This window comes from Poecile atricapillus, chromosome 1, assembly GCF_030490865.1.
Source record: "Poecile atricapillus isolate bPoeAtr1 chromosome 1, bPoeAtr1.hap1, whole genome shotgun sequence".
Taxonomy (NCBI): Eukaryota; Metazoa; Chordata; class Aves; order Passeriformes; family Paridae; genus Poecile; species Poecile atricapillus.
The window spans coordinates 41115664-41129829 of NC_081249.1; the positions used below are offsets into that span (position 1 = coordinate 41115664).

At 37.8% G+C, this 14166-nt stretch overlaps 1 protein-coding gene across 2 annotated transcripts in view; it reads left to right on the forward strand.

The window, feature by feature from the left end:
• Positions 1 to 14166, forward strand: part of ABCC4 (ATP binding cassette subfamily C member 4) — a 143168-nt gene that overhangs the window by 33611 nt on the left and 95391 nt on the right. For both annotated transcript variants that reach the window (XM_058839076.1, XM_058839083.1), the window contains exons 11-16: positions 243 to 434; positions 1948 to 2042; positions 2149 to 2235; positions 9899 to 9995; positions 11113 to 11331; positions 13271 to 13411. In XM_058839076.1, the coding sequence (XP_058695059.1) occupies positions 243 to 434; positions 1948 to 2042; positions 2149 to 2235; positions 9899 to 9995; positions 11113 to 11331; positions 13271 to 13411 (831 nt within the window). The remainder of the gene's footprint in view (positions 1 to 242; positions 435 to 1947; positions 2043 to 2148; positions 2236 to 9898; positions 9996 to 11112; positions 11332 to 13270; positions 13412 to 14166) is intronic.

The following is a 14166-nucleotide window of genomic DNA, read 5'->3' on the forward strand; positions in this document are numbered from 1 at the left end:
GCATTCAAGACAGGCCAATGTCCTTCAGGGTTGGGAGGAGGTGATGTGGAACTAAACAGTATTTTTTGTGTTGCTTCAAGACTGCATGAAAAGGGTACTAGTGCTTTTCTACTGTTAGCAGTAGTTTGAGACACAAGGTGAAATAGACCATCGTGCCAGTAAACACTGCTCAATCTCTGTGATGTCTTTAATGCAACCAAACTTTTTAATTTTTACTTTATTTTCTTTTAAATCTTTTCCAGTCTTCGCTCTTAAGTGCCGTGCTTGGTGAACTGCCTAAAGACAAAGGTTTGATAAATGTTACTGGAAGAATTGCCTATGTTTCACAGCAACCTTGGGTGTTTTCTGGCACTGTAAGAAGTAATATACTGTTTGACAAGGAATATGAGAAAGAAAAATACGAAAATGTTTTAAAAGTCTGTGCTCTTAAAAAGGTAAGGCTTTCTCTTAGTGTATTTTCTTTCCATGAAGTTTATTTTTATTTTAGTGTTCTTTCAGACCTGTGGTGCATGATGCAATGTACAGAATATGGAATTGATATAAGTAGCTTGTGAAATAACTCCTGTTACTTATCAGAAATTTGCAGTTATTTTTGCCATCCTTGTGTAAGGCATCCTCTTCTGATTCCCAAAACTTCCACTAGGGGGAGATATAGCATGTGTGGAGTGCTGACAGATTTGGGAAAAGCTGTTCCCTATTATTTTGTTTCATAATTACATTTTAGCCCTTTTCATGCGTATTGTGGTAGGGGTGTGTGCAAATGCAATAAGAGGCAGAACACAAATGATCAAGCTAGCACTCTCTGTGACTTTCATTTTGTAAATAACCTATATGCTTTCCTCTGAAATAAATGTCATGTTTGCTGTGTGTTATGCATTGCCAACAGCTATCAAAAGAACCTTAGGGCTATGTATTGGAGAACTTGCTGAACCCAAGTAGTTATATGAAGAAATATATTTGAAAGGTTTGTGTGCAAAGGAGTTTGTGACATGAGATAGAGAAGAGGATTAAGCCAGATTTGTCAAGAAACAGACATTTTGCTTGGCAGCTAAAAAGGTTTTGTGCAGCATGTTATGATATTTCTGTCAGCAGTGACACAGGTGAAAAGCAGATGGTTACTGTAATGAACATTTTTGCAAGATTTTTACACTTGGCAGATAGAGTTTTAGTATCTCCTGCTGATATTCAGTCATGTTGTTGTCTAAACTTAAGGTTTTAATGACTTTAAAAGACAGCAAACAGCATTAAAAAAAATCCCCACTTCATATTGATGGTAGATTTGCTTTCATATTTTTCTTGCAAACTTATGTGTCTTATAAAAGCTGTGAATAAGCTTTAAGAATATATTTTGTAGCTTAATGTAAAACTTCTGTATTTCCTGAGTAGAAAATACAGTAATATGACGTGGAACACTATAATTTTGTTGTTATCCACAGTCCTGAGGTCTCAAATGAACCAAATCAGTGTGATGAATGTTGTAGTTATTTTTCCTGAATACACTGAAGTAAGAATAAAAACAATGCAGTTTTTAAGGAGATTGACAAGATAATTTACTGATAATAGTTACTTCAGTTTTTATTTTTTGTGACAGCTAATTTTGTTCTAATAAAAATGAACAAATTTACTGTTAGACTTTTTAGTATTTTATTGAATTTTCTGAATCAACAATAAATATTCCTTGTAAGACTAAGGATAGTAGTGGACTTTCCTCTGGCACAGCTGTAGAGAAAGTGAACTTTAGGATCTCATCTATTTTTTTTGCTTTCTCAATTACCTTTTGCTGAAAGTATAGAGTCAAAAAGTAACAACAGATATTACATTTAGTATGAAACCGTATATTTTAATGTGTTACATTAATACTTTTCAAATAAGAAGTGAAACAGCTTTGCCAGTCTTTGAAGTTAAAATGACTTTAAAAAAAATGTATCTGTTTTTTCACATTCACAGGACTTGGAATTACTGGCAAATGGGGACCTAACAGTAATAGGAGATCGTGGAGCCACTCTGAGTGGGGGACAGAAGGCCCGTGTAAATCTGGCCAGGCTAGTGTTTCTTGCTATTTCTAAAATTTATAAATTGTCAGACTCCAATGACTAAAGTAAACTAATGTAAGACTTTGTGATACCGACATTTCTTTAAACCTTTTAGAGCCGTGTATCAAGATGCAGACATCTATCTTTTGGATGATCCACTGAGTGCAGTAGATGCTGAAGTTGGAAGACATTTGTTTGAAAAGTATGTTACTGCTTTATTTTAATTTAAAATGCAACTGTAATATTGTAATTCCTTATCAAAAAACTTGAGAAAGCAGTAGATGCTGAAGTTCGAAGACATTCGTTTGAAAAGTTACTGCTTTATTTTAATTTAAAATGCAACTGTAATATTGTAATTCCTTATCGAAAAACTTGAGAAAGCATTTCTAGGGGGATGGATTTCTTCATGAAACTTAGTACATTCATTTTATGATTGGTTTCTCCCCTACTTTATGTAATTGAAAGATACTGGGTTTTTTTCTTCCCCTCTGTGTTTTGTTGATTTTGTTTTTAAAAGTCCTGTAAAAATCTGTTTTGATGATATAAATAGAAATATTCTTAAGGGAATATATGCCATTTTCTTAAGGAATGTCGAGTTTCATACATGAATGTTGCTGTTTATAAATAATGGGGTTTATGAATATTAGTACTGAGTGAAGAATAAAATGGGGTGGGATTTCAAGTCGCTTCTTAGTTTGCTACAACTTTACTTGCTAGTAATAAGCACTTCATTCAACTGGCTAAAGGAGAGGACAGAACTCTCTTAGATTCCTGAATAACTTTTCATTTTGGTTCTTGAAATTTCTCTTGGCTGTGTGAAGCAGGGCATGTGGCCTGCAGAGTAGGCTGCAGAGAGCAAAAATAGAGGGAAAGAGAATGTACAAGTTTGCTATATAAGAGAGGGATACTGGACCTTCCCCCATTTCCAAAGAAACAGGAGAGTGCCCATTAAAAGTCAGGCTCCCTTTTCAGTGAGTTTCTTCTTCCCCATCCCCCTGAAACTGTCTAGCCTAAGGCACAGAGGTATCAGAATAATTTGGTTAGTCCCAGCCAGTGTTTTGTCCTTACTTCTTCACAGCTTGCAACTCTCTATGTTAAGAGGCTTAACCTTGAATTTACTAGAAGGAAAAGCTCTGTTGATGGAATTCAGTGGGTTTTGGTTGAGGCCTTAAATAAATGCATTTTGCTTAACATATTTGCATCCTTTGAATTCCATGCTCCAAATACATGAATTAATTTGGTTTTACTATTGTTCTCTCCTGTCCACTCCTAGATGATCATAAAAACTTGCAGAAACCTTGCAGAAGTGGTCTTAGAAACTGCACTGAGTAGTAGTGGCGTGCAGATTCTTTTTTCCCATACAGGGAAGCTTTTAGTATCTGAATTTGTAAATTTTACATCCTGTTGATGTTTGCAGTTTCAAATCTGGATCCTCTGAAACCCCATTAACATTTTGCTTTATTTTATTGATGTTTTTAAAAGGCTATTGTTTGTTTCTGTCAGCTAGTATGGAGTAAGAGTTTTATGATGCATAGGGTTTATGTTCATTTTTTAGCTGCCACAGCTGATTGATGGAGTTCATCACCTCTAGTTCACATACACTATCAAATTCCTTTAATGCCTGCTTAAGCTTTCTAGGCTTCAGCTGCTGCTTTTCTGTTTCTGCACAAGATCTCCCTGCAACTCCAGCATCTGACTGTATCAGTGCCTGAGTTCTGAAAGTGCACCCACCTGAGCTGCTAACCTGTCTTTCCCTGAAGTCTTAAGGTCTCTTAATGAAGAGGGAGACAGGAAAGTAGTGTGGTGCCTTGTGAAGGAGGTCAGGCTGCCTCTTCAACTAACTCTGCTTTTCATGTGAGCTGTGACATTGGCAGCATCTACATTCTACTGCAAGCCTGGAAGTGTGGATTTTTGTATGTGCAAAACCATAAAGGAGATAGAAGCCATTGCACTGTGAGCACAGCATGTGTTTTGCTGATAAGTGTGTGACGATGAGGAGGTATAAGGAGGTTATCTGAGAGAATTTGAAACTCAGACAAGTAACTGGGGTTGTTTCTGTACTTTCATTTTTTCTCTGCAACTTCAGATCAGAGTGAGCAAAACACAAACAAGTAGAATGAAAGCATTTTTAAGAAAATGGACTGGGTGGAGTAGTAGTGGGAAGGAAAACCAAGCAATGCCTCCCTGCACAAGATTTTAAGAGAGGGATTTTTACGAACAGAAGTTGTCTTCTGAGGCCTTCATGGAATCTGTAAAGGTACTGGGGGTAGTGGGAAGAGTGTTATGTTCAGGAAGATGCTTTGAAAAACAAGGCAAAGCATGTACTTTAGTGCTTCCTGGATAGTACTAAAAATGTGGAGAAGACAGAGAGCACTTGGGCAAGAATGATTTCTTAGAACATGGTGCTGAGGAATGTCCAAAACACCACTTCATGCAGGCTGCTCCCCCAGGAGTCCAAACCACGAGGCTTAAAACAATGGATGAGATGGAAGAAACAGGGGATTTTTTAATGAGAATCTGAAGTGGATATTGTTCAGTTCACTCGCCCTTTCTTTTCTTGTAATTTTATGTTAAAGTTTATTTTTTTTACAAGTGTCTAGTCCATGGATTTACATCAAAGATAGGTTATGTTGCTAGTAATTCCCCAAAACTATGGCATGTGGATGGCTGGTTCATTACATTTGCTGCTTTTTTTGTGTTCTCTTCAGCTACTGCAGTAAGCAGTTTAAAATTTATAAATAATTTTCAAATGAGAAAGAATGCAAGTAGCACAGCTCCAGTGGGAAAACAGACCATGATATTATTAATAAGGGACTGTGGCTCTTAAGAATTTCTTTGTGATACAGACAAGTTGTTCTGTGGATGATGGAGTAGATAAAGCCAGATTTTCAATTAGTTCCTCTTTCTTGTTCAGATTCCTTGGTACCTAGGAAGGTATAAACTGAAGCTTTCCTATTTGTGTTATTTGTTGCCTTTTTTCGTGTGAGTTCTTTTGATAGTTAATAGTAAGCATGCTTCTGCCTTTCTGCAGTGGGGGGTTACTAGTATAGTTATATGGTTTTTTTGCATATTTGTATGTGGATATGAAAAGGTGCCTTTATTTTTTATTTATTTTTTAAAAAGTGGCATTTAATTTTAATTAACTTTTAAGAAATCCAGTATTTTGAGGCCTCGGGTTTCAAAATGGGGAATGGCCATCACAGATCCAGTAGCACATTTCTTTGTATGGTGAAGTTTGGAGCAGACTGAGATTTCTAAGAAAATCATGCAATTGCACTTGGATCCCAAGGAATTTCCTACTCTCCCTGTTTATCTATGTATTGCTATAAATTATATAGTTTCAGATCACCTTTAGGTAGAAATTAAATTGTGTTCCAGCAGTGGTATTGAATCAAAAATCATGTTTTTAAGAGTGAGATTTATATTTCATCAGTCTATTTGGGCATGCCTTTCTCTAGGTATTGTTCCTTCCCATGTATCTTTTCCAGTGACAGGAGCTGTGTAGCAGTGTCAGCTGATGATCAGCCTGATTTCTTTCTGTTTCTCCTCTGTGCTTGTGAGAGTAGTCAGAGTTGCAGGACAGGTTAGGAATCTTTTAAAATCAGACCTAAAGTTGTGATGGTTCTTGGGAGTGGCATGCACATTATTCCTAGTATCAGACAGAATTCACATAGAAAAAGTTCACAAAGACCTACTTGAACACCGGGATCTCTGGCTCAAAAAAGTTCCTAATATAAGGACTCCGGAAGCTGTAAATGTGTGCCAGAGGAGGCATGTCCCTATGTTTGCTTATATACTTTCTCCAGCCATCCAGTGCTACCTGGTGCATAGAACAATTAGTGCTTAGGTCAATTACTTTTGTGGACCAGTCATATTTATGTGTGACTGGGACTGGTCATGAGATGGACATAAATGATTACCAAGGTAGATATAGAAACAGATGCAGCAGAGTAGAACTAGAGACAGCAGAGCAGAATGTGTAGGGTGTGTGGGTTTTTTGTCTCTGGCAAGCATAGCACACTTTTTAAAAAAATTTTGTAAACTTTGAAATGTGCAAAACTAACTGGGGGATTGTTCTCAAACTACTTAAATTTAAACGGAAGGGAGTGGAAAACAAATATAGGAAGTAAATGAATATAACAAAGGCTTTATGCCTGTGAGCACTTCTGCATGTGTTTTAATTTCATTTCAGTGGTTATTTTCATTGAAATGAATGTAAGTATTAACTAGAGTAAAGTTAAACTTGCATGTGAACTTCCAAAAAGGAGAAGGAGAAAGAGTGGTAAGGAAGAAAGTAGAATCATTAAAGAAGAGACATTTTGCAGAGGTGAAAGAAAGCTGGTTCTTGGAGATAAAAACTTAAAAAAGATTGAAGGAAAAACTCATCTCAAAGAAAAGCAGACCTGATAGGGAAGGAAGAACAAAGGAGGATTTGTATGCACGAGGTGCGAAGACTCTGCCTTTGTGCAGGGGAGCACTGTGTTGTTGTAGTGTAGGCCCCCTTCTCAGTGTCTCCTGCTTCATGCTCTGCACTATCAAAGCAGAAGCTAATTATTTTTTAATCATGTAGCAGTTTGCTACAGTCAAAGTGCAGTGGGTTTTTCAAATGGATTAAAGTATCCTGTTACTTAAGTTTGTTAGCTTAAAATACTCTTTGCTTATTTGTGTTGAATTGGAAGGGTGTAATTTCTGGAGAGGTCTGTCTTTATTCCGGTATTTCTGATGATGTAGGAAGGTCATTGATGGTACATACTCAGGTGATAGAAAACGAGGCAACTGTAAAGGCACTTCTGCAAACAGACAGGTATTTGTCAAGTCTTGGCTATGGGATGTGAATTAGGTGCATGCAGCAGGGAAAAGTGTGAAGTGTTGAGTCAGTGAATGTACAATAGCAGGGATCAATAGTGTGGTAGTTACATGGAAAAGGAGGTGTAGAGTGTAGGTAGGTCACAAACCAAGTATGACTCAGCAATGTCATCTTCTTTTTAAGGAAATGGCACCCTGGGATTTATGACCAGTACTGTATGTGGCAAATCATACTCCTGTTACATTTTGTACATAATATAGTACATAGAGATAGTACATACATATAGTAAAATAATACTCCTATTATGATTTGTACATGTAAGGTCTCAGCTGAAATAATGTTTTGATTCTGTGCCCTTCAAAAAATGTATAGACCAGTTTCATACTCCAGTGTAGGTGGTCAGGAACATTCAGGTGTCCACGGCAGGGAGGCATAAAAGAAAGAAGTTGCCTATCTGCAACTTAAAAGTCTGTTTGGGACACTTCTTTATTACTTTATTTGTTTTTCTTTCATGTCTGGAGGAGAAGGACTTCAAGTATGAAGGGACTTTGTACACAGGAATTAACTGGTCTAGGGGCCTTTGGCCATTTAATGGATTGAAATTGCACCAAAGGATGTAAACTTGAACTTCAGAGAAAGATTTTGTAATGGCGAGGGTAGCTTGTCCCTGGAATACATTTTCAAGGATGTTGAAATTTCTATTTAGCTTAAACATGAAGAAGAACCCATTTAACTTCTGCCAGGAACATTTTTACGTTTAAATTGATTCTTAGTTGGGGAAGAGGATGAAGCTTTCACAGCCTCTTAATCTCACTTTTTCTTGTACTCAAGAAAGCTGAAGAACCTTTGGGTGTTTTCTATCTGGATCTTGTGTGACTGTGTGCTTGTGTATTTAATATATGTGACGGTGGTGACTTCAGTTTGTGCAGCAGTTTGTCCTGTTGTCATGCATTAAGTGTGCTCACAGTCTAACAAAGTGTGCCTCTTGAGAGTGCTGGACAGTCTCAGGGAAGGTGAGCTCCGTGGGGCTTTAAAAGGCAGATAGAAAGGTCATGGCAGTGCTGGGCAGGCTCCAGCAGATGTCTGAGCTCTTGGACCAGCTACATCCCCTGCTGAGAAGGCTTTCCCTGGGTTCTCTGTATCATCGGTGAGAAAGGGCATGATTCACTTAGAACTGGGCTTTTCCCCTAGTTCTTCTTCAGTTATACAGAGCAGTACTTCTAAAAATAGATGGATGATGATACCTTAAGTCTCAGTGAGCCAGTTGGAAAAATAAACACTTATGGACTTGTCGTGGTTTTAAACCAGTAACTAAAAAAATTACTTATTTCTTGCTGTGAGATATGGATTAGAACAAGAGCAAAACAGGCTTAAAACTTAAAAGGAATAAAGACAGTTTATTAACAAACTACAAGAATAAGAACACCAGAATAAACTTCCAGAAAACCCTTTTATCTCTCACTACTTGACTATTTCTTTGTACACATGATAACATAGAGACAAAAAAAACTTTAGAACTTTGGTGGTCAAAAACAGTCCCAATTCTTGCTAGAGTCTTTTCATCAGTCTTTGTAGAGAAACAGAAGTCTCTTCCTGCCAATTTATGGAGTTTCTCACAAGAAAACTATTTTTGTTATAGTTTTCTATTTCCTTAATGCCAGCTGCCCGGAAATCTGTCATCAGAGTTCACTCCTCCCATTCCACATCACTCCGAGGTGTGTATGGGCCATGAGTCTAGGGATGTCATTTTAAGGATGAGTTATTCAAAGGCAGAAGTCCTCTTCATCTGTCTCTGTGAGCCTTCCTGGAAAACAGTTTTCTCTTTGCCCCCCAAGGCTTCAAAATCTTCACTCTACCCATTTCCAGCAACCCACAGTATCACAATTACTCTCTCTTTTCTCAAAAGTCCACACTTTGAACACTCTATTCCTCCCATACTCTAGTCATGAATTAAAGGAGTCTTTTTAAACTACTATTGTCCATCTCCATAGCTTTAATAGAAAGATATTTCAGCTGTAAAGCATCTCCTTATTCCCTCTTTCTTATTTAAACTTAACTCTTCCTCACTGTTTTTGGTGGTTCTATGATGTCTTCTTCATGTTGATTGTCTCTCTTTCCCTGTCTTTCTGGGAAAAATCTGTACGTTTATCCAGGTAATAAAAGAATTAAAAGCTTTAGAAAGCTGCAAGAGTTCCTGGTGTCAGGTTTCAGTTTAGCAGCAGCAGTAACTGAGCAGCTCTGCTTTCTTTTCCTCCCCCCCCCCCCCCTTCGTCTTCTGCGGCCTTGTCCGGCCGGGGGGGGGAAGAGGAGGATACAACAGGACCTTGTTACCTTCTCAAAAGCCGGAAACAAAAGAGGGCAAGAGAACTCTGACTGTACTTCTTAAGGGGGTGTTCACAAGTTGAATTCATTTTTTAGTGGTCAGAACTGCTGTTAGTTCTTAGAAATGCTTGATAATTGGTCAGGAGAAAGGACTCCCATCAGCCACCAGCAGCCTCAACTTCTTTAGCTCTCAAAACTACCTTAAAGGTAAAGCTACCCCATGACAGGACCATTTTGGAATGTTTTGGGGTTTTTTTCTTTAATCAGTAGTACTATTTAATTCTCCAGAAGTCTCTGTGGCTCAGTGTTACAGCTGGTCTGAAAGCTTCTCTCAAAAAGTTACTTTTACTGGCTGTATTTCTCCATTTCTCCATAATTTTCCACAGTATCTTGCCCTTCTTTCTCTTCCCTTTAGTATAATTTTTTAAAAATACTATCTTTGCAGTTCAGCTTATGACATGTACATTTGTTACAAGAACGTTTAGGACAATTTTAGTGAAATGTCTTATTGCCTCCTCTTTTATCCCAGACCAGAAATAATTCTATTTCTTTTCCCTACCTTGAAAACTTAAAAAGTTAAATAAGGAGCATACTTGTTAATCTATGTATAATCATTTTTTGTAAATCTAGTAAACATGGTCATCTTCTGATTTTAAAAACTGAGTAACTGAATAGCTTTTACAGAAATAATTAAAATCTTTTAGGACTTTTAATTAATCTTTCCATCTCTTTGCAGATGTATTTGTCAGGCCTTACATCAGAAGATTTCTGTTTTGGTCACTCACCAGTTGCAATATCTCCGTGCTGCAAATCAGATTCTAATTTTAAAGGATGTAAGTGCTTCCAATGTCTATACTTATACTTTGTAATTATCCTTTTTAATCTAAGAAAGGAAAAAAATAAAAGTCAGATTTTAATTTTTAGTTTGTAAATGTATTTTCTGTCTACTTATGACTACATATGGTTTTTAAGTTATTAGTAAGTTGATTTTTCTTGGAATACCTTTCCTGAAAAATCTTCTTCTATCATGCATATAAATAATCTTGAATTAATAATACTTATTTCTTCAAACACTTTGTCTAGTTTTGAAATAAAGTTTCAGCCTTCCCTTGCTTCAAATTTAATATAATGTAAGACTGTGTAAATGTTTTGCTTTTGTTCTTGTTTCTTACACTTCTGTGTGAATTAAGAACTGTGTTAATTTTGCAACAAACATGTTTTTAAATTGAGGCTGAGAAATAGTCTCAGATCCTTTGAGAATGAGCAGTGCATTCAGTGCAGCTGGTTCCTTCCCATCTTGGTTGTACCAGAGGCAGAGGGGAAGTGCAAGGCCTACAATTGGGGCCTTTTTTCTTGTTTTTTTTTTTTAAGGCTGGGTAGTGAAATATTTGAAATTACTTTTGATGCATTGTGATGGTGCAAAAAAGGACACTGTCCCTCTTTTTTTTTCCATTCAGATTGCTTTAGAAGTTACAGTAGCTCTTGAGAAATGAGTTTGTGGTAGAGCTGAAAGGAATGTGGACATGGTGTGTGTTGCTCCTTGTAAGGTTCTATAAGGATCAGAAAATGAAGATGGTGTTTACCCCTGGGATGGAGCAATATAAAAAGACTGATGGTTGTGTATGTGGTTTAACAGGTTGTCCTAAAGCTGAATGGCTTGGCTGTCTCCCACAACTTCTCCAGGGAGATGGTTCTCCCGTGGCTGTAGCTTGGGCTGTTCTCATCCTGTTTGTTTGTTGGCCCTGTTAGCTGCTCCAAGGTGACTGGTCAGAGCCCAAAGAGCTTGTTTCTTCTCCTCTAAGTGAGCCTCACAGAGGCTTCAGCTCAGTTACTTCAGTGGGATTTGTGCCCAGCAACTGCAGCACCCCAGAGGTAGCAAGGACAGGTCAGAAAAATTGTCCTTTATGGAAAGTGTATAATGAAAGTACTAAAAGTTTATATTGATTGTAGGGTAAAATGGTGGGGAAAGGTACCTATGCAGAGTTCCTGAGATCTGGCATCGACTTTGCTTCCCTTTTGAAAAAAGATGAGGAGGTGATAGAACAGCCATCAGTTCCAGGAACACCCAACCTGAAGGCTGCCCGGAACCGAACCTTCTCGGAGTCCTCTGTCTTGTCCCAGGATTCATCTGTCCACTCACAGAAAGATGGAGCCGTGGAACAACCACCTGTGAGTGCTCAAAGGATAGAAGTGTCTTGGTTCTTGTCTGGCTGGTTTTGAACTTAAGTTTCGATGTGGGCTTTCCCTGCAGCATTGGGATTTCAGGGATTACTGAATTGCGTTATCAGGTGAGATCAGCTTGCCTCTGGAGGAGCTGCCCAGCTGGGCTTGGCTGGCAGCTCACAGCTCAGCGTGGTGCTGTTCAAACCCTGCAGAGTCGGTCTGTGCAGTTCAACATCAGCTCTGCTGGGTGCTGGGAGCATTCCTTGCACGTGTCCAGAGCCACCACACTATGCTTCTTTCAGTCTGTCCTCTGACAGCAGTACTTTAAAGTCCCACTGTATTGGGGGGGTTCACTGTGGAGTGTTGAACTGAAATGAACACTTCCCCTGAAATCCTGAGCTCTGAGAAGGGCATGTAGAAGCTGTGGCTTTATGCAAAGTCTGTGTTTGCATGGCTGGCATCAACATACCCATAAACATACCCACATGATCTTGAGCTGGCCCTGCGGGGGTAATCCTGGGACATCACTGCCTTGCTCTCTCCAGCCGTTTTGTTGGTGAAAACAGAAGGCTTTATATGGTGCCAGTGTGACTTCCAGGTGCCTCCTTATCTCTTGGCCTGCCCAGTGCAAAAGCAACCCTAAAGTTTCTCTACCAGAGGTTGCCTTCTGCTGGTGTGTTTGCATTCACATTGAACAGTGCAGGCTCCCTGTAACACTGCTAGGCTTGTGCTAGCACTGCATCCATGGAACAAGCAATCCCTGTATGTCCCTGATGACTGACACCTTTGTGCTGTGGGTATCTATTATTTCTATTCCTTCTCTATGATGAAAAGCAGTGAGATTATAAAAAGGAAAAAAAAAAAAAAAAAGCTATGAACTTTTTAGTACCTTTCTGAGGAATGTTTTTTTGTTGCTCCAAAGCGCAGTAAACTTAAATTATTAATGTCCCAATGGCAACTCCAGTCTTAAATTCTCATAAATTTGTGGATGTGTACCAAACTTCTTAGCAGCATTAAGACTGTTGGATGGGGATGGGGAGAACTGGGAAGGGGGGGTGGCTGGAGAAACAAAAAGCCGAGATAGGCTTCTCACCTTTTATGGATGAGTAGGTTGGATTTCTCTTTTCACGTCTGTCAGGTGTCTTGATTCGACTGCTCTTGTACAGGCATGTCTTGTGGCAACAAAATCAACTGTTACATGTCCACTGAACTGACACTAGTTTTTATATTGAGTACACTGTAAAAATTTAAAAGAAAAAATCCTGAGTTTATTAATTTGTATAGTTCTTTCACCTTCTTTATGCTTGTATAATTTTTTTCCTTCTCTGTTTTTCAGTGTTCCCCATCCATTGTTTGCTTAGTATGACTTCTCATTTGTCATTTTACTTGTCTTCCCTATTAACAGATGCTTTGTTGGTATTTACAAGAAGATGATTAGAACTTTATGGATAATTTTTAAGTCTTGGGTATATGTTGGATCATTTTGGTACATACTCGTAGAAGAGCATTTACCTTAAATGCTTTTCTGGAAGGGAAAGGTTGCCCACATTTGTATTCTGAAAACGGAATCTTCTCCAAATAAAGGCCTTAGTTTCTGGAGCTGTTACAAGTGAAGGTGGTATATAAGAAAAGAAGAACCTGAATAGTGGTCAGAGTAAATATTCCTGGCTATATATGTTGTTGTGTTATATTTGGTGATGCAGTGCCAAATAAAATCCTTGAAGTGTTGCTTTGCAGAGTAGATTTTTCAGTATTAGTGCACTGAGACTAATTTTTTTTGTCATAGCTGTAGTTCTGTATTTAAAATATAAAATTTTTATACGCATAATCACTTTATCTCCTTGTTTAATTGTTTGCTAAATCTGAACCATGACTTTCAAGTGGCATAATCTGAGTCTGTAACTACGAGGTTGATGGGGTTTATTCTGTGGATTTTTTCTTCCAGGGTGAAAATGCACTGGCTGCAGTGCCAGAGGAGAGTCGCCATGAGGGAAAAATAGGATTTAAAATTTACAGAAAATATTTCACTGCAGGAGCAAACTACTTTGTGATTTTTATACTCTTAGTACTTAATATTTTGGCACAGGTAAGTCGTTGGAAGCCACAAATAATACTGAAAGTATTTTGGGTTTGTGAGGATTGCCCCCTCCCCTGCCTTTATTTTCTTCTTTATTTTCTTCTTTATTTTCTTCTTTATTTTCTTCTTTATTTTCTTCTTTATTTTCTTCTTTATTTTCTTCTTTATTTTCTTCTTTATTTTCTTCTTTATTTTCTTCTTTATTTTCTTCTTTATTTTCTTCTTTATTTTCTTCTTTTTTTTCTTCTTTTTTTTTCTTCTTTTTTTTCTTCTTTCTTTTTTTAAAATATAGTGCATACTTGTTGCTGTAATGTTTCATCTAAAATGTTTGGGTGTTCTTCAATAATTTTGTAGTGTACCCAGGTGTCAGCATGGAATTGTTGGTACAGCATTGAGAGGTCTTGCACTTATTCTTATTTCAACAATTTTAATACCTCACTAAAATAATTAGTTTGATGGCAACATGGCACAAAAATGATAAGCCAGAGTAGTTTGTTTAGAAAGAGAAGAAAATCATAAGGTGTATAAAAGCGCTATAAAAGTTTAACAAGCCTAAACAGTCAGAATGTTTCCAGTTGAGGAGGGTAAAGAGTTTTACTGGGTGTGGGAGGACAGAGTCTGACAGAAGTGTTCAAAGAACAGCTCACCTCTTGATAAGTCCAGATTATGAAGAAAGTTTAGATGGAGGATCCCTGTTTAGCAGAGTGAGAAAGTGAGGAGGAATATAGGCAAATACCTTGTGTGATGCAGACTGTAGCAGGTAT